At 42.9% G+C, this 26,369-nt stretch overlaps 1 protein-coding gene across 1 annotated transcript; it reads right to left on the bottom strand.

Annotated features, from left to right (window-relative positions):
* Positions 1–11,996: 11,996 nt before the first annotated feature.
* On the bottom strand, positions 11,997–17,125 carry LOC147342100 (pregnancy-associated glycoprotein 1-like). The gene is made up of 6 exons (XM_086384105.1): positions 17,111–17,125; positions 16,864–17,057; positions 15,825–15,941; positions 14,024–14,165; positions 13,838–13,936; positions 11,997–12,146 (listed from the first exon to the last, which is right to left on the bottom strand). The coding sequence occupies exons 1-6, from the start codon at positions 17,123–17,125 to the stop codon at positions 11,997–11,999; spliced, it is 717 nt and encodes a 238-aa protein (XP_086240231.1).
* Positions 17,126–26,369: the final 9,244 nt, after the last annotated feature.

Here is a 26,369-nt window from a genome sequence, read left to right as displayed (position 1 = left end):
GCACAACTTATATCCCAAGTTCCCTGTGAAAACAGGCTGTAGCTTCCCTCTCCATGCCTTGCATGATATCAGACCCAGACTGGTTTCATCCTTTTTCATGTCCTGCTTCCACTTAGCCCTCACTGGTTTCTTTGGGAGAATTTTTTTTTTTTTTTCAGCAAGCAGGGGCTACTCTGTAATTGCAGTGCACTGGCTTTTCAATATTGTGCTTCTCTTGATGTAGATCACAGACTCTACGGCACTCAAGCTCAGTAGCTGTGGCCCACCAGCTTAGTTACCCTGGGGCATTTGCAATCTTCCCAAACCAGGTCTCAAATGCATATCTTAAGCACTGGATCAAAATGGAAAGCACTTTGGAAGGAATTTGAAATAAATCACTTTTACATGAAACTTGGCACCATGGCCTATTTATCAGGAGACTGATAGAGGATTGTCCCTGCTTCAAGCAACCTGCTGAGATCAGGACTGATTGAGGTTCCCCTCCCAAGGGTTCCTATAGGATCTTGAAGCTGTCCTGCCATGTGGCTTTGTTCTTGCTTCAGTTTCTGAATCCCACACTAGAGAACAGCTTCCAGAGGGCAGGGCTGTCAGTTGACTCACTTATAAGTATACCTCAGTAGATATTGTCTCATGCAGACCCTAATGTCAAGACAAGGCTAAAACAAAGATCAGTTATTCTATTATGAGTGTTAGGTTACAGGTTCAACAACTGTAATCAAACCCTAAATAATATTATCTTAAATACAATACAATTTCAATTCTCTGTCATATAATGTTAGTGCAGGTCTCTCCACAGAGATGAGGGCCCACTTCTTTCTTGTCACATCACATCTTCTGCCTGTGCTACTTACCTCTGGTCTAACATGGCTGCTCCAGCTCCTGTCATTACATCTGCATTCCAGCTAGTGGGACAGAAAATAATTCTTCCATTTGGAAGTGACATATCACCTCTACTCAAATTCCATGGGCTGAAGTATCTTCCATGTTCATGGCAAACCTGGGGGGGTGGGCACACAGAAGGGCAGGGGAATGTGATCCTACTTCAAAACATTCATAATATGTAACAAGGGCCACCACCCTTCACTCATATCTCTGTATTCTTTCTTCTTTGGTTCTCCCCACCCAGCTCCCAGTCTGTTTTGGCCTGCAGATATGGACATAGATGAGGTTATAAGAGAGGGCATTGTCCAGGCTGTAAAATATGGAGAAAACAAGAAAGAAAAGAAGATAAGAAAGTATAAAAATTCAAAATCTAATGGAAAGCATGCTTATAATCATGATTTTGCATTTATACAATTTAGGTATAAAGGTTGATGAATCAATTTATAAAATAAAAAAATTAAAGAAATGTAAAACATAAATATATTCACTAAACCCAACAAAATAATAAGGCTATATCATGTTAAACACATAGCAGTATCAAGATTAAGTTTGGATGCACATTGCAAAAATCTAAAACAACTATAACTTTAGCAAGACAAACTTTATTTTTCTCTCCCACTGGAACAAAGCTGGAGGTGGGCCAGCCAGAGCTTGGGTGGTATCCATCTCCAAAGTTACAAAGTCCAATACAACTGCAGGAGTTCCAGCCATCGCAACTAAAATCCAGACAACAGTTAGGAAGAAAGTAGGGAAGGTAAGAGTCCCATCTCTCAGCTAAATCAGCTCCTTGAATGCAGTCTTCCAAGAAATCCTTCTCACAGATCTGCTTGCATCTCAGTCACCAGTCATGACTAAGAGCACAGGTGTGCAGGAAATGCAGTCCTGTGGCAATGGAACCCTATTCCAGCACTCTTGCCTGGAAAATCCAATGGATGGAGGACCCTGGTGGGCTGTAGTCCATGGGTTCGCTAAAAGTCGGACATGACTGAGTGACTTCACTTTCACGCACTGGAAAAGGAAATGGCAACCCATTCCAGTGTTCTTGCCTGGAGAATCCCAGGGATGGGGGAGCCTGGTGGGCTGCCTTCTATGGAGTTGCACAGAGTCGGACATGAATGAAGTGACTTAGCAGCAGCAGCAACAGCTACTGGGCTCATGGTTATATAACAAACTATTTTCAGTTTTGAAAGAAAAGCAGAGAATAGATCATTTTGTAGGTAGCATGCAGCGCCTGCTTAAAGAACAAAACTTTTCTGAATGGATTAGGCTGAACAGCTGGGCAGTGTGTGGAGGGAACAGCAATGAGAAACAGCTAGATGGACCTGAACTGTGCTCCAGAAAAAGGAGGCAGACTGGTCAGTAGAGATCTTCTAAGGACTGAAGTGAGGATTATACATACCACATGACCCAATTTGCTTTGAAAACTGCTTTTCCAACTCAGGTCCCAAATCTCTCTCAATTCTTCAGCTTCTAAATACCTTGTCTTTATTACCTCACATTCTGACCTACCTGTCTCACCTTCCTTATTTCTGTTCACAGCACTTCTCCATCTAGTCCACCAGCATTGCAAGATCCAGTACTGAGGAGTTAGCAATACTTTCTAGAAGTGGGTACAAACACAATGACTATTTCTATTTTAATATTTGTTTGTCCTTCTCAAGGTCTTTTGAAGGACTGAGATGGCTAGAATCATGGAGATCTCACTTTTCAGTCCTGGTTAAAATCATTTCTTGTTACATTGGTTGTTGGTGGTGATGCAGTCTCATAGTTGTTGTACGTCTGAGAAAGTATTTTATCTTGTTTTTGGTATGTATTTTTCTTGGGTATAGAATTCTAAGTCAATTATATTTCTCTCAGCATTTTAAGATGTGGTGCCAGTGTCCTCTGGCTATCATTGTTTCATATGCCTAATCTGCTGTCTTTCCCATTTTTTCTTCTACTCTGTTTTTCCTTCTGGTTACATTTCTTTTGTTGATTGTTTTAAACAATGAATTGTCATGCACCTTTGAATAGTTGTCCTATTTCTTGTCCTTGAATTAATTGAGCTTCTGTGTTAATGGGTTTAAAGCTTTCATCATATCTGGAAAATTTTCAGCCAGTAATTATGAAGTTCTTTTCTCTATTCTCCTTCTTTCACTTCCTGTGGGATTCCATTTACATATATTTCAGTATTCTTAAAATTGTTTCAAATCTCTGTGATGCACAATTAATTTTTTCCCACAGTCTTTTCATTCCTATTTTCCATGTCTCTATTTAATCTATCAATATTCTTCAGCTTCATGAATATAAAGATTATTATTCTAGGAAACATTTTAATGTCCTTCCCTGTTAAGTATGTAATTTGTATTTTAACTGTGTTTTTACTAATTGATTTTTCCCTCATTATGGATATTTTCTTGCTTCTTTACACATTGGAAAATTTTTTTCTTTTGAAATTTATGTGCTTACCTTAATTAGAGGATAATTACTTTATAATATTTTGAATGACCTAGGACAAATATTTTCACAATTCATATGAAAATTTTAAATTGGATATTAGATATGGCAATTTTTTCCCTTTGGATGCTGGATATTCTTAATTTTTATAAACTATTCCTGGCTCTGTTTGCAAACACTGTTAATTTCTTGGAAACAACTGTATTTTTTGAAGGCTTGCTTTTCAGGTTTTTTAGCTGATATAAGAACTTTTAGACCAGCTTTACTATTCCCCACTAGTAAGGCAATATTGTCTTCAGGGCCATACTGATATAATTCCCATGATGGTGGGAATTTCCATTAGACTTGGCGCAATTTGAGACTCAAGGATTTTCCCTATAAACCTGACCAGTACTATCAACTCTCTGCTGAAAACTGGAAGGGTATCACCTGTATACTCACACAGTTCTCTGTGTGTAGCTCTCTCCTGTTAACTCTAACTATCTAGAGCCTGAAATCTCTCTTCTTGAGGAGACTGTCTCTGCCTAGATAGCCCTTCTGTGTATGTGTTGGAAACTATTTCTAGAGTTTGGGCAATTGTAGAACTCACCTTGCTTGCTCCCTGTCTGAGGAATCCATTCTCTGCTTCCTGACATTTGATGTAAAAAACTGATCTTTCGTTTATCTCTTCTACTTTCAAGTTGTTTGAGACAGGAGGATAAATGTGTCCTTTGCTCCTCTATGTCTACAAAAATGGAGGTCCCCCTGCAATCAGGACTCTCTGAATGCCTTGTGAATGGTAGGCAGTGACTTATGTGCATGGGTGCAGACTAACTAGGGATATGTGTTGGGGCTTTGGGGAGCCCTGTCTTGCTGGAGAAACATGACAATTACAAATAGCATTTGCCATAGGGTATTTTCAGTTCAGTAGCTCATCATGTCTGACTCTTTGCAACCCCATGGACTGCAGCACTCCAGGCTTCTCTGTCCTTAACCAACTACTGGATCTTGCTCAAACTCATGTCACTGAGTCGGTGATGCCAACCAACCATCTCATCCTCTGTCATCCTCTTCTCCTGCCTTCAATCTTTCCCAGTAATAGGGTCTTTTCTAATGAGTAAGTTCTTCACATCAGTTGGCCAAAGTATTGGAGATTCAGCTTCAGCATCGGTCTGTCCAATTAGTATTCAGGATTGATTTCTTTTAGCATGACTGGGTGGATCTCCTTGTGGTCCAAGGGACTCTCAAGAGTCTTGTCCAACACCACAGTTCAAAACCTTCAATTCTTTATTACTCACCATTCTTTATGCTCCAACTGTCACATCCATACATGACAACTGGAAAAAATCATAACTTTGAATATATTGAACTTTTTCAGCAAAGTAATGTCTCTGCTTTTAAAAATGCTGCTAGGCTTGTCATAGCTTTTCTTCAAACAAGCAAGCATCTTTTAATTTCATGGCTGCAGTCATCATCTGCCGTGATTTTGGAGCCCCCAAAAATAAAGTCTCTCACTGTTTCCATTGTTTCCCCATCTATTTGCCATGAAGCGGTGGGATGAAATGCCATGATCTTCATTATCTGAATGTGGAGTTTAAGCCAAATGTTTCACTCTCCTCTTTCACTTTCATCAGGAGGTTTTTTAGTTTCTCTTCACATTCTGCCATGAGGGTGGTGTCATCTGCATATCTGAGGTTATTGATATTTTTCCCAGCAACCATGATTCCAGCTTGTGCTTCATCCAGTTGGGCATTTTGCATGATATACTCTGCATATAATTTAAATAAGCAGGATGACAATATACAGCCTTTAATTACTCCTTTCCTGAATTGGAACCAGTCTGCTGTTCTATGTTCAGTTCTAACTGTTGTTTCTTGACCTGCATACAGATTTCTCAGAAGGCAGATAAGATGGTCTGGTATTCCAATATCCGTAAGTTTTCCACAGTTTGTTGTGATCCACACAGTCAAAGGCTTTTGCATGGTCAATAAATCAGAAGTAAGTGTTTTTCTAGAATCCTCTTGCTTTTTCTATCATCCAACGAATGTTGGCAAATTGATCTCTGGTTCCTCTGCCTTTTCTAAATCCAGCTTGAACATATGGAATTTCACAGTTCATGCACTGTTGAAGACTTGCTTGAAGAAGTTACTTTGGTAGTAAGTGAGATGAGTGCAACTGTGTGGTTGTTGAACATTCTTTGAAACCGCCTTTCTTTGGAATTGCAATGAAAATGACCTTTCCAGTCCTATGGCCACTGCTGAGATTTCCACATTTGCTGGCATATTGAGTGCAGCACTTTAACAGCATCATCTTTTAGGATTTGCTATAGCTCAACTGCAATTACATCTCCTCCACTAGCTTTACTCATAGTGATGCTTCTTAAGGCCCTCTTGACTTAAGGGGGCCTTCACATTTCAGGAAGTCTAGCTCTAGGTGAGTAATCACACCATTATGGTTATCTGGGTCATTAATATCCTTTTGTATAGTTCTTCTATATATTCTTTCAACCTCTTCTTAATATATTCTGCTTCTTTTAGGTCCATGCCGTTTCTGTCTATTATTTGGTCCATATTTGCATGAAATGATCCTTCCCTACCTCTAATTTTCTTGAGCACATCTCTGGTCTTTCCCATTCTATTGTTTTCCTCTTTATCTTTGCACTGATCACTTAGGAAGGCTTTTTTTAAATCTCTTCTTGCTATAGTTGGAACTCTGCATTCAGATTGGTATGTTTCTTTTCCTTTTTGCCTTTTACTTCTCTTCTTTTCTAAGTTATTTATAAGGTATCCTCAGAAAACCATTATGCTTTTTTGTATTTAATTTTCTTGGGGATGGTCTTGATGAGGTATGTACAGATCAAAAAATGAAGATCACTGCATCCAGTTCCATTATTTCATGGCAAATACATAGAGAAACAATGAAAATAGTGACAGACTTTATTTCCCTGGACTCCAAAATAACTGCAGATACTGACTGCAGCTGTGGGGGGAAAAAAAAAGACACTTGGTCCTTGGGAGAAAAGCTATGAAAAACCTTGACAGCATACTAAAAAGCAGAGACATTACTTTACCAGCAAAAGTCTGTATAGTCAAACCTATGGTTTTTCCAGAAGTTGTGACTAGATGTGAGAGTTGGACTATAAAGAAAGTTGAGCACAAAGAACTGATGCTTTTAAACTGTGGTGTTGAACAAGACTCTTGAGAGTCCCTTGGACTGCAAGGAGATCCAACCAGCCCATCCTAAAAGAAATCAATCCTGAATATTCATTGGAAGGACTGATGCTGCAGCTGAACCTCCATTACTTTGGCCAGTTGATGGGTAGCACTGATTCATTATAAAAGACCCTGACGCTAGGAAAGACTAAAATCAGGAGGCAAAGGGAAAGACAGAAGATGAAATTGTTGGGTGGCATCATCAACTTGATGAACATGAGTTTGAGCTAGCTCTGGGAGTTGGTGATGGACAGAGAAGCCTGGCATGCTGTACCCCATGATATAGGAAAGAGTTGGACATGACTGAGAGATTGAACTGAACTGATGTACAGAGGACAATCAGGAAGTAGGCATAAATGTTTAAGGAAGGAGGAAGGAACAATTCCTGGATAGCTGACAGTTTTGGGTCAGCAGGCCATTTCAAGCTGGAGAAGCTGTAGGGAAGCAATTCTATGCCAGGAGGAGAGAATGGTACGAGAAAGGCAGGGCGGCAGTGCTGGGCTTTCCCAGAGGACTAGATCCCACTTCTATTAAACTTTATCAATGTTCAATATTGTTAGGTGATTAGAAACATGAGTTTTGTTTTATAAGTGGTAGAGCAATACTCGATGGAAGGACTGATGATGAAGATGAAGCTCCAACACTTAGGCCAATGATGTCAAGACCCAGCTCTTTGGAAGAGACCCAGATGCTGGGAAAGATTGTGGACAGAAAAAGAGGGAATAAAAGGATGAGACTGTAAGATGGCATCACCTACCCAAAGGACATGAGTTTGAGGAAACTACATGAAATAGTGAAAGACAGGGAAGCCTGTTTGTTGCCAAACATGTAATCACAAAGAGTCAGACATGACTTAGCAACTAAATGATAACAATGAGGACACAGGATCCAGTGAAGGCTCTGGTCCTGGTTGGAGTGGAGAAAGATTTAGGTGGAAGGGGAGGCTTTGCATCCTCTGGTGCAGGTCCTTGAATCCAAGGCAAGGAGCACAAGATTTTGAACGTGTTACCAAACATTGTTTTCTAAAAAACAAAAATCTCTTTTATTCAGGAGAGAGAGGTTTGACAGAGTTTCTTCTCTAGATATTACTGTGGGGTGTCAAACAGATCTGGAGTGGGCTGAGTCTGCAAAAAACCAGGTGACCAGCTTCTGCAGGGCGAGGCATGTGCTGGATATTCTGCCCTAGGTGGAAAATGAATTCAGAAAAAGTGTCCCTTCTGGTGTGTACATGCTAATGTATCACATTGTTTCAGAAGATCACTTCAATGGTGTTTTGGGGCAAGCAAGAAATGGATGGGTGGTTTGTTTTTGTCAATTCCTGTGGGTAGTTAGATGACTAACAGTCTGTTTACTTTATTGCATGGTTGGAATCATGCTTGGGAAAGAAAACTAGATCAAGTCCACACATATTTGGTCATTAAACAGCAAGCATAGGAATGATTCTAAGGCAACTGTAGGTAATTTAAACATGAGGGGCCAAATGGGGACAGATTCATTTAACAGGCTGAGATTGGACTGTACAAGTTGCCATAGTTGTTGCTATGACAAGTAGCCATAACAGCTACTTCTTGCTACACTGGAGATGTGGGAAACTGAAAAGAGACCAAAAGCCTTACAACTCTCCTTGCACTGTGATTTCAGGCCAGAAATAGTTGACAAAGAAAGGCTGACTGGTAAGGCGGGGAAGAGAGCAATCTGAGCCAGTAATCATTAGCTCTTGTTGGGGCCCAGAAAACAGAAGCATTGGCTCAGTCAGAGTTCTGGGTCAGGGTTCAGAGATAGGTGTAATTTGGTTTGAATCAATATTTAGCCTTGGGGATGGCAGCCATAACCTCTAAACAGATTTCCTTCCCCCTAGGTGGCAGAATAATTCATATTTGTTCCAGACTCAGGAACCCATAAAGCTCTCTCAGGGCCACTTGTTCTTAGCAGGCACACATGCATCTAGAGGTGGAATTATCATCATGGTGCCCATTGTCCAGATGAGAAAACTGAGGTTAAGGGACTTGATCAAGGTCACACAGCTAAGCATGTGAAAAGCCAAGCATAAACCCAGGGTGCTATTGCTATTGCTAAGTCACTTCAGTTGTGTCCGACTCTGTGTGACCCCAGAGACGGCAGCCCACCAGGCTCCCCCGTCCCTGGGATTCTCCAGGCAAGAACACTGGAGTGGGTTGCCATTTCCTTCTCCAATGCATGAAAGGGAAAAGTGAAAGTGAAGTCGCTCAGTCATGTTCGACCCTCAGCGACCCCATGGACTGCAGCCTTCCAGGCTCCTCCATCCATGGGATTTTCCAGGCAAGAGTACTGGAGTGGGGTGCCATTGCCTTCTCCTAAACCCAGGGTAAGAGTCCTCAAATTGTGTGTTTTTGCTCCAAACCTACTGGGAGTGGTGGGTGGTGATCTGGCAACAATGCTTAGGCAGAAGCAAGTAGTATTCAGGCTTAAACTGATGTAAGAAAGGAAAATCAGTCAAACATTCAGCTATGACCTAAATAAAATCCCTTATGATTTTATATCCCTTGAAAACTAGATTCAAGGGATTAGGTCTGGAAGCCTGAAGAACTATGAATGGAGGTTTGTAACAATGTACAGGAGGTGGTCACCAAAACCATCCCCAAGAAAAACAAATGTGATAAGGAAAAGGACTTGCCTGAGGAGGCCTTAAAAACAGCTGAGAAAATACGAGAAGTGAAAGACAAAGGAGGAAGGGAAAGATACTCAATGGAATGCAGACTTCCAGAGAATAGCAAGGGGATATAAGAAAGTCTTCATAAGTGAACACGGCAAGAATTAGAGGAAAATAATAGAATTGTAAAGAGTAAAGATTGCTTTAGGAAATTTGGAGCTACTAGAGGAACACTTCATGCAAGGATGGGCACAATAAAGGACAGAAAAGTCAAAGACCTAACAGAAGCAGGTGAGATTAAGAAGAGGTGGCAAGAATGCACAGAAGAACTGTACAAAAACGGTCAGAATGACCGGGATACGGATGATGCTTGGGTCACTCATGTAAAGCCAGATATATTTGAGTATGAAGTCAAGTGGGCTTTAGGAAGCATCACTACAAACAATGATAGGAAAGGTGATGGAATTCTAGCTGAGCTATTTAAAAATCCTAAAGAATGAGGCTGTTAAAGTGCTGCATTCAATATGTCATCAAATTTGGAAAACTCATCAGTGGCCACAGTTCTGGAAAAGGTCAGTTTTCATTCCAATACAAAAGAAAGGCAAATCTAAAGAATGTTCAACCTCTCAAGCAATTGCACTCATCTCACTTGCTAGCAAGATAATGCTCAAAATCCTTCAAGCTAAGCTTCAGTGCTACATGAACTGAAAACTTCCAGATGTACAAACTGGTTTGAGGAACCAGAGATCCAATTGCCAACATCCATTGGATCATAGAGAGAGCAGGGGAATCCCAGAAAACATTTCCATCTGCCTGACTATGCTAAAGCCTTTCACTGTGTGGACCACAACAAACTGTGGAAAATTCTTAAGGAAATGGGAGTACCAGATCACCTTACCTGTCTCTTGAAATGGCTGTATGTAGGTCAAAAAGTGGCAGTTAGAATCAGACACAGAACAACTGAAAGATTTAAAACTGGGAAAGAAGCGTGACAAGGTGTACATTCTCACTCTGATTATTTAAATTCTATATAGGATACATCATTCGATGTGCTGGACTGCATAAATCCCAAGCTGGAATAAAGATTGCTAGAAGAAATATTAACATCCACAAATATGAAGATGTCACTGCACTAATGGCAGAAAGCAAAGAAGAACCAAAGAGCCTCTTGGTGAGGAGAGGAGATGCAAAAACTGGCTTAAAACTCAACATTCAAAAACTATTCACAAAAATATACTCAACATTCATGGCATCCGATCCCACCACATCATGGCATATAGATGAAGGAAAAGTGGAAACAGTGGCAGATTTTATTTTCTTGGGCTCCAAAACCACTGTGGACCTTGACTGCAGCCACAAAATTAAAAGACACTTGCTCCTTGGAAGGAAGAAAGGCTATGAAAAACCTGTATTAAAAAGTAGAGACTCACTTTGCTACAGAGGTCTGTAGCATCAAAGCTATGATTTTTCCAGTAATCATGTACAGATGTGAGAGCTGTAACAGAAGAAAGGGTGAATGCCAAACAATTGAGCTTTTGAACTGTGGTGCTTGAAAAGATTCTTGAGAGTCCCTTATACAACAAAGATAATACCAGTCAATCTGAAAAGAAATCAACCTGTGACCCCTGCTGACTCAGCTGAGGCATCTATTGAGGCCCTCCAGGTGGAAAGAACAGATGCTTCCACTGCAAAATTACCTAACCATGGCAGCTCCAAGCAAATACTATGTAGCTCCACACCTGGAGGAAGCTCAGAATGGTTGAGGGCTATGTGTTCCCTGGGTCTCCTGATACATGCATTGCATTCTCCCCAGCAGCATTGGAGGCCAAGGAAGGGGCATTCTGGGCCCTGGAGGAGGGGGATGGCTCAGGGATCCACTGGGGCCACCACTTACCAAGTGGGACTAAAAAGGACAGAGCAGGCATATGTGGCAGAGAGCTGGTGACTGGGACGTGGGAACAAAAGGGAACCAGCTCTATATGAAGTACCCTACCCAAATCCCCTAGAGGACATGCCCAGTGATAAGATCATCTGAGATGGGACAAAGAGAGTCTATTTCATTATCCTTTATAATTCCTCTGAATGAGGAGGTGGTGGAGTTGGTGGTTCATCACAAACCATTCCATGGCCTAGACCATCTGGCAGTCCCTATCCTTGGGGCTGCCTCTCCCCAACTTTAGTCATGTAGTTCTGGAGGAAATTGACCATCTGTGTGCTACTGGGTCAGGGCCAAACACCATATAAAGCCAGTCATAAGACCCCATTTCCCTAACAGGATGGCTGAGCAGGGGCTGTACATGTGATCTGAGGTGGGTCATTCAGGGAACACCCTTGAACTCTGATGTCTGCAATCTTCTTTCCTTACTGGGTGATGCCTTCGGGATTTAAAACCCTAGGTCAGGTAGCCTGAACTCCCTCACTAGGTGTAGAAGCCTTAAGGAAGAAAGTTGCCAGGCTAAGATCATCAAAGAAGACCAAACGGAAAGAACGAGGGTGAGAGTGAATTGATGACTTCTAGTTTCTTGGGTCCATTCACTGAGATCTTTGTATTTGCTCTGATTCTTGTGTCCTGGATTCCCAGAATCATTTCAATAAGTCTCCCTTTTCCTTGAAGCCAGTTAGAGTAAGGCTCCTCTCAATTTTGATTCAGAATTGGTTCTAGATCCTTCACTCCCAGACACAAACAGAATCAACCATTTGTTTCAGCACCATTAAGAGTGAAACCCTTTATTCTTTACTGAGAATAGGGTGTACAGACCACCAAATACAGTTCACCAGCATCCTAGGCAAGAGTACCCAAAGTGTGAGTTAGTGTGTGTTAGGAACGGCCTTACTGATTCCTGAACCACTCTAAGCATTTACACTGCCCGTGCCAGGCCAATCCTGTCATTTCCTCGATCAAAGACTGAGAAATACCGCCTCAGGAAGGCGTCACCGAGGATCCAGGTCTCTCTAGATGTTCTCACTGTGTTCTCTTTAAAAGCAGAATAGCAGCGGCCTCTAGAATCCTGGGGGAGTCAGAGATACATGTTAGTCAGCATGAGCCCTTACCAGTGACTCCCCCCAATATCCAGACCCAGCACAATTCTTTGTTTTATCTCCCTCTTTTGGTAAGTATCAAGGGGTTTTCTCAGCAGCAGGGGATATGAGATTTCATCCAAAACCAAAGAGGGCCAAGACATGAGGTTGCCATGAGGAAGGGTGTGGTGAGTGGAGGACTGGCAGTTGGGGAAACATAGGAATGAAAAACAACAAAGTCCTACTGTAGAGCGTAAGGAACTATATTCAATATTCAGTGATAAACCACATGAAAAAGAATAAGAAATACATATATATTTTATGTGTATAACTGAGTCACATTGTTGTGAGCAGAATTTAATGCAACACTGAAGATTAGCCACACTTCATTATAATTATTTAGAAAAGAACAAGTGTGTCCATAGTTCACCTCATTCCCTGTTTCTTTCCTTCTGACTCCTGCTCCTTGTTTTCTCTGCAGAGAATGCTGGTTCTCCTCCTGCATCCCCACAGTCCATACTTTATTATAAAACTGTATTTTGTATTGGAGTATAGTTGATTAACAATATTCTGAGTTTCAGGTAGACAGTAAAGGGGCTCAACCATATGTATCCGGGTATCCTGGTCCCAAAGACACCTCTCCCATCCAGGCTGTCATATAACTGAGTGGAGTTCCCTCTGCTACAAATTAACTCATTTTTGGTTATCCATCTTAAATAGAGCAGTGCCCACAACACGTTCTTGAAGACTTAACTCAGGAACTCTGAGAAGCCTCCTTCAGCCCACACTCACCCTCTTTGGCCACTCCAGGCTTGGGTGGGTAAGGTACTCTTGTTCCCCAGCCCCAAAGGTCAGTCCGTAGCCCTCATCACCCCTCGTAAGTCCCCACTGCCCCAGTGCAGACCACCTTGAGATGTCATTTGCATGGAATCCAGTGTAGTTCTGCCTAGAACCAAGCAACCCTCCATATGGCTCTATGAGTTTGTGGTTTTGGAATTCCTGAAATTCCCTCTCTTCCTCAAAGCCTTCTTTGAGTCCATCAGCCTGCTCTGAACTCTCGCAGGGAGCTGACATTAAGCTTCCACCCTGTGCTGGGGCTGAGCAGTCACTGGCCACCTTTTATTCACATTAGCATCCAACCTCCCCACAGAGGGGTTTGGTACCCCAACTCACAAAGGGGGCACCTGGCCAGAGCAAAGGGAAGATGCAGCTGAGAACTAGGCTGACCATGTAATTTATCATACAAACCAGGAAAACTTTGAGAAGGGAAGGGAGACTGTTAACTTATGCTGGGACATCACACTGGGACTGCCCCCAGCCATTCTCCTTGTAATGTGGCCTATTTCAGGGACTCCTAGTGCTGAATTTCATGTTCATGCACTTAAGGTTCAGATTGAATTGAAGTTCTTTGAGGACTGAAGACCTTAGTTTTCCCCTCTGCCTGACTCCCACCATGCCATATGGTGTGGTATCTCCACACTTATTTCAGGAAGATCAGTGTCCCACACTGCCCTTTACTTTCAAGTGATTGGTTTTGTGGGAGGCACTGGCCCAGCCACAGGGCTCAGCAGCATCTGCAATGGTGTGACATGGCCTCCAGAGGGCACCCTCCTCCCAGCAGCAGCTCAAGGGTTCCTGCAAGCTCCAGTTTGAGAACCAACCCTCAATATTGTCCCCTCACCTTAAAGATGTAGGCTCGAGCTGTCATTGGGTACTTGATGCCGTTGATGATGAAAGTAATAGAGGGCAGGTATTTGGTGGCAAAACATGAAACGTAGTGCTGTTACAGAGAGAGGGAGAGAGGTTGGCCCTGGAGATCCTTGTTGTGTGTGGAGACTGGGAGTGACCTTGGGGCATGACCCTTCACCTTGGAATCAAATGGCCTGGTGCGGATGAGCCTGTGTATGTTATTCACCAGTCTTCCTGGGCCTTCGATATGTGATGTCCCAGTGTGCACAAGGGCCTCACAGCCATCAGAACAAGCAATAACCGTTCTTTTCATGGAGATGCTGAGAGACAATGAAAGAAAGAGGGTATCAAGGTCACTCTGATTCTCCCCAGAGTTGCCCCCTTCTTGACTGTCTCCTAAACAGCCCTTCATCTCTTGCCCTCTTCCTTTGCTCTCGACACAGCACCTTTCTTGACATCCTTGAATGCAGTACTTGAATACACTACGATATTTTGTACCTTGACACAAGATGGTCTTCCTTCCTGGGGAGTGGAAGACTCCACTCCCCTTTGACTAGCAAATTTCTTCTCATCTTCCAGATTCCACCATAATTGTATTGTTTTCAGGAAGTCTTTCCCCTGGTGTTTTTCAGTCTCCTGTCTTGATCACTCTCTGTAGACCCTTCCTCATGTCTGCTGCTGCTAACTCACTTCAGTCATGTCTGACTGTGTGACCTCATAGAGGACAACCCAACAGGCTCCACCATCCCTGGGATTTTCCAGGCAAAGTACTGGAGTGGGTTGCCATTGCCTTCTCCTCTTCATGTCTAGCATGTACCAAAGTCACAATTCACTATGTGGGTGAGTCACTTCATGTATATCTGCCTTCTTAGATGTGAGGGTGAGTATTATTCTCCTTGCCTCCCTAAAGTGCCTGGCACACAGCGGATGCTCAATGCTTGTCTGTTCAGTGAGTGAATAAAGACTTGGAAAACAATAAGAAACCTCCAGAGAGCTGTATCTGGTGGGGTACAAATAACGGGTCGCACACAGAGTGAAGATGGAGATTTGCAGGGGCAGCAGATTCTCATAATAGGGGGAGAGAGGGGCTCCTATGGGAGAGGGTGTCTCCAAGCACTGCTCCTACAACAAGCTCAGACCCTGAGACCCTGGCCATGAAATAAATGACTAGCCCACAGAAACTCCAAAGGACAGGTTAGCTTTTGTCTGAGGGTATCACACAGAATCCTATCAATTATGCCTCTTATCCTCAGGTCACTCCTGGATCCCACCTTCCTGATTCTCTGTAATAGCCCCTATCCCACTGTGTGCTGAAGAACTTGACTTTTCTTTTTTATTAGTTGCTTTCACATCTTAAGACTGCAGCCAACCTCTCTCCACTGCTACGTAGCTGCTCCCTAAGAAGACCAATTTTCCCCAATTTCTCAGGACTGTCCCTGTTTTTAAAATGACATTTATCTGTACTGAGAACTTCCTATGTCTTAGGTAGCCCTGGAAAGCCAGTCATCTTATCATAACTCTGTTTAGGCTGGTGAAATTCTCCCTGATCGTCTGTCCACCACATTTTAGAGTCCTCTAACTCTGTTCCACACCTCAAAGGGCAATGGGTGCAGCCCTCTCTCAGCTGCACAGACTTCTCCGGACCCTTTTAGGGCCCTGGTCAGAGTATTTCTCAGAAGGCCTGGGGATTATGACCCAATGGGTTGTTTGTGTATCTATGTGCTTGTGTGTTTGTTTGTATGTGTCTCTGTGTGGCTTTGTGTGTCTCTGACTAGCTATGCATGTTTTTATGTGTCTCTGTGTATGTTTATATGTCTACTTGTGTGTTTCCACGTGTCTGTGTGTCTGTCTGTGTCATTGTGACTGGTATATATGTCTGTGTGACTGTGTGTCTGAGAATGTATTTGTGTGTGTCTGCCTGTGTCCATGTACAGTAGCAGGAGCATCACTTGGGCTGACCCTCAGAGGGAGAGGCTTACCGGTCCATGTGTACTCTCCATTCGCCTGCTTCAATCAGTGGTATCCAGTTGAGCTCTCCCTTGTAGTAGTGGTGGTCCACCCCACCAAACATCACCACACTGCCCTCCTGCTTGTTTCTGTAGAGAAGAGAGGGGGTGGAATCTTGGAGGACAGTAATAATAGCACTGTCTGACAGCTGTGATTGTACACCCGTCAAGGCACTAGTAAGGTCCCCATGTACGGATGCAGAAATTGGGTCTAGGAGAGATTGAGATCCAGACTGAGGTCTGTTACTGTCTCATGAGTGGCACAGAGGAGGTTAGAAGCTGAATCACTTGGCTGGGCTCCACCCACTACGTCTTCTGAAGACGCCCTGGGCCTCCAGGGACGTGAGTGATCAGACACCCTCAGAGGACAGAGTGCTGAAGTGTTTTGGCTTTCCCCTTGTCCATCTTGTCATTTTTCAGGAAAATCAAGGCCTGAGAGTTCTAAGGGTATGGGTTCAGGTCACACAGAGTTGGCTTCACTGGCCTATGACCTCTACTGTCCAAAGGGCCCCACACTCAGAAGGGACCTCACCTCTGCTCTCCCTGACTTGAAATGCCTAATATTTCTTGAACAAGGGGGTCCCACATTTTCGTGTCCCACACTTTCATTTCTTACTGGCTCCACAAATTTGGTAGCTGGTCCTGGGCTCCCAGTGAAATGCTAATGAGAAAGGAAAGATATCCAGCATCCTTCTCCTTCCTTCCTTATCAAATTCATAAGCAAATCCTAATGCCTTTCCTTCAACATGCTTCCTGTTGCCTTCCATTAGCATCCTCCTCACTCACCCCCCTAGACCAAGTTACTGGTCTTGAGCCCATGAGTAGGGTTCTGTTCCAATTAACTTTTATTTGTAAAAGCCTGTGGTGAAGCAAGGTAGGGCCCTGGGGCCATAGTTATCCTGGGTTAGATTATCTCTCAGGATACTTCTATATAAAGTGTTCTATAATTTTTGTGTAACTGAAAGCATCTTAAAGCTTATTTGGAGAAAGTGATTGTCCATCTCAGACTTACTTGCTCAAGTAGAAGGCAAAAACAGGCTCAGAAATGGCACCTTGATTCTTCAGGTTGTCAAAGATGGGGATGGCTCCAGAGAAGGATATGTTGGGGTAGTTCAAGCCCAAGACACCATCATAATTTCTGCCCTCCAACCCGTATTCCACCACGCTTAGACCGAACGGCTGATCAGTACTTACAAGGTCCCCAATCTGTGGGAAAGAAGAGTGTTCTCACTTACAGATACATAAAGTGGGCCTAGGACTTGGCTGGGGTGCATTGCCATTAGATCCTCAGAGAATAATTTAGGCTGGGCTCTGTCTTTGGTGGCCCACAGACAGTTAGACCTAGCTGGGAGGGGAATTTGGGTTCCATTTGTGAAAGGCTGTGAATTTTAAAACCTCTGCACCTCTGAAAAACACCACCTGAGTGGTGTTTGCCAAATTTGCCTCTTGGCTTCTGTCCAGGTGGGGCAACCAAGAGTCAGGCCAGGTCCCATTGGTGCCACCTTATGGACAAAGCAATCAAGAGCAAGACAGCCTTCTCTTTAGCATCACTGTGACCTAATGAAAGGAATGGACTGCATTCTCTGTAAGGTACTGTGGATTCTGCATCTGTCCAGGAAGACAGAAGCTGAAAACACAATCTTGCTTGCAGGGTTCTATGAAATTACTGCCTGGGGAACTCACTTTGGGGGATATGTGTATTTTTCTGTGAGTGTGTATGAGAGAGAAAGAGAGAGAGGGGAACTACTCAGGTATTTTGGGGGAGGCAAGCCATAGATTTATTAGACTCTCAAGGGTCCTCTAGAATGAGAACTCATTTATCAGGCCCCATCACTTCTCAGGCCTCCAGTTTCCCACTCTGGATACCTGAAGGCCTTGACTGCCCCCAGGGTCTGCAGATCAGTTTTATCCTGTCCCCAGACACCCCACAGCAACTTCAGTCCTGAAAAGCCAGCCTAACTCCACCTTTTACCACATGTGTGCCCTCAGCAAGGCCCTTGCTGTCTGCACCTCAGTTTTCTCATATGTCTCATGAGCTAATCAGAGTAACTGCTGTGTGGGATTGTTGCAGGATTAAACCAGTTATCACCTGAAAGTGCCTAGAACAATCTGAATATAAAAGTGGGTGCTTTTGTCCCTTCGTCTCGCTCCCAGCAAAATGAACTGCTCATGGGCAGAGGAGCTGCAAGTCCACACCTCAAGTCACTCTCTGGGTTAGCTAATCTGTCTGCTCGTGTGTCACCATAGGCACTGCCTCCCCAGAGACACGATCCTGTGGATAAGATGGCCAATATCTATGGGAGTTAGGCTAGGAAGGGTCCTGCCAGATGGTCCTGCATCTGTTTTCCAAGCAGAGGTCACTCCATAGCCAGTCCTGTCTCAGCATTTGTTACACTGTTACCCGAACTGTGTCATAAGCAAGAAATCCCTTCATGCTCCCAGATCCATAGGTGATGGTGAAGGTCTTATTGGTAGGCTGGAAGGTGGAAGACTGAAGTTGTCTGAACCAAACTGGTGCAGCTGCAGACACAAGAGATGAGTGCCATCAGGTACCAAGGGTGGAAACAGGGTGGCAGGGCAAGTGAAGGATGGTCCGGGTACGGGGTGTCTGTACTCACAGCATGCTGGCATGGTACAAAAGGAGGGCACCCACAAGTCAGATGAGCCTGTGTCAAAGACAACCTGGAATTCCTGAGGGGGTGTTCCAATGGTGATGTTACCCACGTAGACCAACTAAAGGGAGGAGGGAGTGGGTTAGTGCAGAACTGGCTACCCTCTATTCCCACACTGATGCCTCCCTCTGGGTGTCACATATCTCTTGAGACCACTTCTAGCCACCGTGAAGCTCACAAACTTTGGTCACAGAGGTATCTGCATTAGATATATTTATCCTGTGCTACATTGTATGCAGGGTATTGATTCTATGACCAAGCGTTGAAGTGGTACCTCCTGCATGGGAAGCCCAGAGGCATAACCACTGGACCTCCAGGACTGCTGGACACCCAGGGAAGTCCTGGTGCCTTCATTTGAGAAGCTCTATAGTCTCTTCAATCCCAGCCTTAGCAGCCCCTTCTCCATGAGATCCTTCTTGATCAACCCCAGCCACTCCCTCTAAACTCAGACCACAATCAATCAACACCACACAGGTGATCCTTTCATTTGACATGTATTTACCCTTTGCCTATCTCTCAGGCTGGCATGGGCATCTTGAAGTCATCTTGAAGACAAAATAATCCCTTTTTCTAATCTAAAAACAGTAACCACACTGATTCTTATGGCCATACACAAAATACAGGTTCAGTAACTTTTTACTGCCATCGTTCTTGCATCTGTGGAAACTGAATTCCTCTGCCTGGGGATTCACAATTGCTTTACAGGTGGTTCTACCTTTTGATCAGTGATGGTTCACTCTTCATCTGTAACTGAGTGGCTCACACAGTTCCTAAGGAACAATCGCCCTCAAACAAATGACACATGTATGACACAGAAATGGATATTTACCTGCCACCTGGTAATTGCCCAGACCAGTCACAAAGACCAACAGTTGAGGATAAGAGTGCCTTCTCCTCTGGTTGGGGTCCCTGTTTTCCAGTATCTTTGCCTCCTGCAGGAAAACCAACCCCACCATCCCACCTGGCATCTCCAGATGAGCCCCAGTGTTAGGCTAGAGCACCAGGGGGTGCTATGGAGCACCATCCTCCCAAAATACTCACATTCATGATGTTCCTCAGCGGGTGAATAGTTAGATTTGAGCCACGAAAAGAAATCTGGGACAGTCTGTAAGGATGCTCCTTCAAGAAATTCTTCAGCATGTTTTTTCCACTGAGGGTTTTTCTCATGGTCTTCACTTGCCTTAGAGGTATTCTTTCACAGAACATTTGAAAAAGAAAACAAAGAAGATGCTACAACAAGCTGTCAGTGTTAGGGTATAACTGTCATTGTAATGGCCCTGTGTATATTCTAATCATTTTTATGAGGCACATTATTATCAGAATTTTATGCATATACCATGGCAAAGACACCAATTTGAATACAGGTTCTTTTCTGCAATCTTGGGTAAGCCATATGACCATGTGGGGTCTCAGTATCCCCTTCAGTAAAATGGTGGAATGTGACAATACAAACCCTCCAAATAGAATATCTTGGGGATGAGTGAAGTGATGGATATAAGGTACCTGATAAATAGGAAGTCTCAACAATGACAGCCATTAACATCACTGTTGCCATCGAACTCATTCCTTCTCATAGAACCTCAAGGAAGAAGGTAGAAGGGGGACTCTTATTTTCTTTTACAAGGGAGCAATTTGAAATGCAAGAGTTTTGAGTTGACTGTGGTCACACTGCTTGTCTGACATAAAACAGTGTATATAAAACAGTGTATCTTTCTCCAAGTTGAAAGAGAAGAAAGAGTTGAAAGAAGAATCCAAGATATAGGGAACAAGTAAGGGAAATTCAGAGGCTTGAGAAGGAAGAATGAGTGAAATGAAAAATTAAAAGAAAACAGCACAAAGAGAAATACACTCCTAGTGACTTCCAAAGAGATGGAGAGATAAATGACATTGTCACAGAGATGCAGACATAGGCATATACACACTGAAGTAGAGAGTGAACAAAGAGGAGATGTTGAATAAAATGTAGAAAAGTGCTATTCCACAGGACCACATTGACATCTGCATAGACTGTGCACTGAACAGTTGCAAGGAGTTGCATTTTCAATAGGTCATGATATGACTGGACCCCAAGAATTGTGCAACCATGCAAATTTACATAAGACCTTGGCATCTACAATTCCTAGAGCAAGTTACTTATCAGTAATAAAGATTTGAACTTTAAGACTCTTAGGGAAAGATTCCATTCCCTTCTAAACCTGATGGGTGGAATAATCAGATGAAAAGAAAAATCCGAGAAAGGAACATAATGTGGCTTACATCCCCATACTTACTTGACTATGCACTCTGAGAAGGCCACCAGCCCGAGGAGCACAATCCACTTCATGCTTCTTTACTGGCTCCAGGTACTCAGGGAAGTTTGGGTTCTTAGCATGTAGTGGTGACCAAGAGCCCGTAGTTATATATGCTCTGACCTACCCAAGTTTTTCCCTTTAGGCCACTAAAAGATCTGAAAAAAAAAAAAAAACACAAAGGTCTTGATAAAATCTTTACCTTCATCAGTGTCCTTGGTGAGTGGTCTTTGAAGCTTTTCAGAATACAGAGAATTGAACCATAATCTCTTCCTTGAAGCTTGGCTGGAAAATCAAACTGATCTTCATGGACATCTAAGAAGACGGAGAACCTTCACTACTTGGAGAAAAAACAGCTAAGAACATCATGAAAATGCATACTAGGCACCATGCTCGAAATTCATGGTTTCATATCATCTTCCTAGCCACTTCATGAGATATGCATTGCTGTCTTCGTTGGAGAGATTGCTGGGATGATAAGTTGTCAAATGGCAAAGTGAAGACTTCAGGTACAGCCCAGGGACATACAACTGGCTTTAGGTAGTGGGTCTAATGGCAGACATCAGAGGCACCTATGATGCCAGGCTGCATCAAAGATTTAGGGCAGAGAAGTACTTCAATTGCATGGTTTCAGTATTGGAGGAAATGTCATATGCATCCACAAGATATTTTATATCATACAACAACTGTATAAGGAAGAACTGTATGCTAAGTTCTGGGCTAAAGGCTTCAAAGTCAAAGTTGATCAAGACAAAAGTACTCTTTATCTTAAGAGACCTAGCAGTCTAGTTCTCACAAACTCATGGCCCCGGGAGGCAGGAGATATGATACTAGGACTAGGTGGCCATGTTGGAATCTGGGCAGCACAGGCCTTACCACTGGGAGCAGCCTTCCCTCCATTTCACCCATGCTGGAAAGCAGGCCAGTTGGCCATGTTTTCAAGTGAATCAGAAATTTGGATATTTATGTACAATCTACTGATTTTAATGTTAACAATTTTTTTTCCCCTAAAAAACAGTGGGAATGAAATCTCCACAGCGATGTGCTGGAATCAGCCTTCAGTCTCTGCAGTTTTGTGCTTCTGGCCTAGAGTTGGGAGTGCAGTGGGGACTGAGAGGACTTTAATACATGTTGGTTGATTTTAAAAGACACTGACTGCATACTAACATGTTGACTCATTGGAAAAGACCCTTATATTAGGAAAGACTGAAGGCAAGAGGAGAAGCGGAAGACAGAGGATGACATGGTTGGATAGCATCACCAAGTCGATGGACATGAGCCTGAGCAAGCTCTGGGAGTTGGGGATGGATAGGGAAGCCTGGAATGCTGCAGTCTATGGCATTGCAAAGAGACGGACACAACTGAAGGATTGAACTGAAGTGAACAAATTGAGAACAAAGACTAATAAATCTAACTGCATCAAGTTGTTGACTAGCTACCTACAACAACACATTACTTAAGTGGCTTTAAAATTCAGACTTATGACTCTACATTCAGAGTGGAATATCTTCTAAGTAAAAACAAAAATACTGCCCATCAAAAACCAAACCAAAGAAAACTAAAAGAAAAAAAGGAAAGAAATCTGACACTATATTCAACAACTTCAGTTCAGTTCAGTTGTTCAGTCGTGTTCAACTCTCTGTGAGCCCATGAACGGCAGCATGCAAGGCCTCCCTGTCCATCGCCAACTCCCAGACTCCACACATACTCATGTCCATTGAGTTGGTGATGCCATCCAACCATCTCATCCTCTCTCATCCCCTTCTCCTCCTGCCCTCAATCTTTCCTAACTTCAGGGTCTTTTCAAATGAGTCAGCTCTTTGCATCAGGTGGCCAAAATAATGGAGTTTCAGCTTCAGCATCAGTCCTTCCAGTGAACATTCAGGACTGATTTCCTTTAGGATGGACTGGTTTTATCTCCTTGCAGCCCAAGGGATGCTCAAGAGTCTTCTCCAACACCACAGTTCAAAAGCATCAATTCTTCGGGGCTCAGCTTTCTTTATAGTCCAACTCTCTCATCCGTACATGACCACTGGAAAAATGATAGCCTTGACTACACGGACCTTTGTTGACATAGTAATGTCTCTGCTTTTCAATATACTGTCTAGATTAGTCTCAACTTTCCTTCCAAGGTGTAAGCGTATTTTAATTTCATGGCTGCAGTCACCATCTGCAGTGATTTTGGGGCCCAGAAAAATGAAGTCAACCACTGTCTCCACTGTCTCCCCATCTATTGATGGGACAGGGGCCATGATCTTAGTTTTCTAAATGTTGAGCTTTAAGCCAACTTTTTCACTCTCCTCTTTCACCTTCATCAAGAGGTTCTTTATTCTTCTTCACTTTCTGCAATAGGGTGGTGTCATCTGCATATCTGAGGCTATTGATATTTCTCCCAGCAATCTTGATTCCAGCCTGTTCTTACTCCAGCCCAGCGTTTTCATGATGTATTCTGCATATAAGTTAAATAAGCAGGGTGACAATATACAGCTTTGACGTAGTCTTTTCCTGTTAGGAACCAGTCTACTGTTCCGAGTCCAGTTCTAACTGTTGCTTCCTGACCTGCATACATGTTTCTCAAGATGCAGGTCAGGTGGTCTGGTATTCCCATCTCTTTAAGATTTTTCCATATTTTGTTATGATCCCTACAGTCAAAGGCTTTGGTATAGTCAGTAAAACAGAAGTAAGTGTTTTTCTGGAATTTCTTGCTTTTTTGATAATCCATCAGTTGTTGGCAATACGTTTTCTAGTTCCTCTGCCTTTTCTAAAATCAACTTGATCATCTGGAAGTTAATGGTTCACATATTGCTGAAGCTTGGCTTGAAGAATTTTAAGCATTACTTTACTAGCATCTGAGATGAGTGCAGTTGTGCTGTAGCTTGAGGATTTTTTGGCACTGCTTTTCTTTGGGATTGGAATGAAAACTGAACTTTTCCAGTCCTGTGGCCACTGCTGAGTTTTCCAAATTTGCTGGCGTATTGAGTGCAGTACTTTCACAGCATCATCTTTCAGGATTGGAAATAGCTCAACTGGAATTCCATCACCTCCACTAGCTTTGTTCATAGTGATGCTTCCTAAGGCCCATTTGACTTCACATTCCAAGATGTCTGGCTCTAGGTGAGTGATCACTCCATTGTGATTATCTGGGTCGGGAAGATCTTTTTTGTACAGTACTTCTGTGTATTCTTGCCACCTCTTCTTCATATCTTCTGCTTCTATTAGGTCCATAGTATTTCTGTCCTTTATTGAGCTCATGTTTGCATGAAATGTTCCCTTGGTATCTCTAATTTTCTTGAAGAGATCTCTAGTCTTTCCCATTCTATTGTTTTCATCTATTTCTTTGCATTGATCGCTGAGGAAGGCTTTCTTATCTCTCCTTCCTATTCTTTGGAACTCTGCATTCAAATGGGTATATCTTTGCTTTTGTCCTTTGCTTTTTGCTTCCTTTCTTTTCACAGCTATCTATAAGGCCTCCTCAGACAACCATTTGGCTTTTTTGCATTTCTTTTTCTTGGGGGTGGTCTTGATTCCTGTCTCCTGTACAATGTCATGAATCTCTGTCCATAGTTCCTCAGGCACTCCATCTATTAGATCTAGTCCCTTAAATCTATTTCTCACTTCCACAGTATAGTCCTAAGGGATTTGATTTAGGTCATACCTGAATGGTCTAGTGCTTTTCTCCACTTTCTTCAATTTCAGTCTGAATTTGGCAATAATGAGTTCATGATCTGAACCACCGTCAGCTCCAGTTTTTGCTAACTGTATAGAGTTTCTCCATCTTTCGCTGCAAAGAATATAATCAATCTGATTTTGGTTCCAACCATCTGGCGATGTCCATGTGTAGAGTCTTCTCTTGTGTTGTTGGAAGAGGGTGTTTGCTATGACCAGTGCATTCTCTTGGCAGAACTCTATTAGCCTTTGCCCTGCTTCATTCTGTACTCCAAGCCTATTTTGTGTGTTACTCCTGGTGTTTCTTCACTCCTACATTTACATTCCAGCCCCCTATAAAATGACATCTTTTTTGTGTGTTAGTTCTAAAATGTCTTTAAGGTCTTCATAGAACTGTTCGACTTCAGCTTCTTTAGCGTTACTGATCCGGGCATAGACTTGGATTACAGTGGTATTGAATGGTTTGCCTTGGAAATGAAGAGGTATCATACTGTCATTTTTGAGATTGCATCCAAGTACTGCATTTCAGAATCTTTTGCTGACTATGTCTATTTAATTTCTTCTAAGGGATTCCTGCCCACATATGTAGATATAATGGTCATCTGAGTTAAATTCACCCATTCCAGTCCATCTTAGTTTGCTGATTCCTAGACTGTCTATATTCATTCTTGTCATCTCCTGTTTGACCACTTCCAATTTGCCTTGATTCATAGACCTAACAATCCAGGTTCCTGTGCAATATTGCTCTCTACAGCATTGAATCTTGGTTATATCACCAGTCCCACCCTCAACTGGGTGTTATCTTTGCTTTGGCTGCATCCCTTCATTCTTTCTGGAGTTATTTCTCCACTGATCTCCAGTAGCATATTGGGCACCTACCGACCTGGGGAGTTCATCTTCCAGTATCCTATCTTTTTGCCTTATCATACTGTTCATGGAGTTCTCAAGGCAAGAATACTGAAGTGGCTTTCCATTCCCTTCTCCAGTGGACCACATTCTGTCAGACCTCTCCAGCATGACTCGTCTGTCTTGCATGGCCCCACATGGCATGGCTTAGTTTTACTGAGTTAGACAAGACTGTATTCTGTGTGACAGATTGGCTAGTTGTCTTTGAATATGGTTTCATTCTGTCTGCCCTCTGATGCCCTCTCTCAGCCCTTACCATCTTACTTGGGTTTCTCTTACCTTGGACGTGGGGTATGTCTTCACGGCTCCTCTGGCAAAGCACAGCTGCTGTTCCTTACCTTGGAAGTAGGGCAGCTCCTCTCAGCTGCTGCCCCTGATTTGGATATGGGGTAGTTTCTCTCCGCCATGCTTCTGCACTGCCATTGCAGCCGTCATGCATCTGCACTGGCATCGCAGCTGCGGTGAGCAATAATTCAACAACTTATTGTTCCTCATATTGTTTCTGTTATTGTGACAGAATCGTATGTATGTTAACAGGTAAAAGCAAGACAATAATTACAAATAATATTTTGAAGTAAACTTTTCAGTGGCTAGAAAAAGAGGTTCACACATAACATATAGAAGATTAATTCAAACCCTGCTGTCTTAAACCTTGAACTGAAAGCATAAGTTTGTACCAACTATTTTTATTCCTTTTTGTTTTCATTTTTAAGCAAAATGTGTACTTCCTCCTCTGACCACTGTAAAGCCTAGAAGCAGAGACAACTTGATAACAGTGACTATTCTGAGGTCTAACATGTAGCTTCTAAATACATTTCCCATCTGACAATCTTAAAGAGATGGCTGATTTCAAGACTGGGTAAAGAAATGCAGAAAATAATCTTGGGAATCATCAAGGGCCAGAAAACTGAGGAACTTCAAAGACCAATGGGTACTGGACAGAAAGTTTAGGAATCCAAATGAAAAGGCCAAACATCTACCAGTTT

Source organism: Bos grunniens, chromosome 29 (assembly GCF_055505025.1).
Source record: "Bos grunniens cultivar Pamir isolate PY7600 chromosome 29, Bosgru_T2T1.0, whole genome shotgun sequence".
NCBI lineage: Eukaryota > Metazoa > Chordata > Mammalia > Artiodactyla > Bovidae > Bos > Bos grunniens.
Note: the sequence above shows the minus strand (reverse complement) of the source record. Positions and strands in the feature narration are given on the sequence as shown.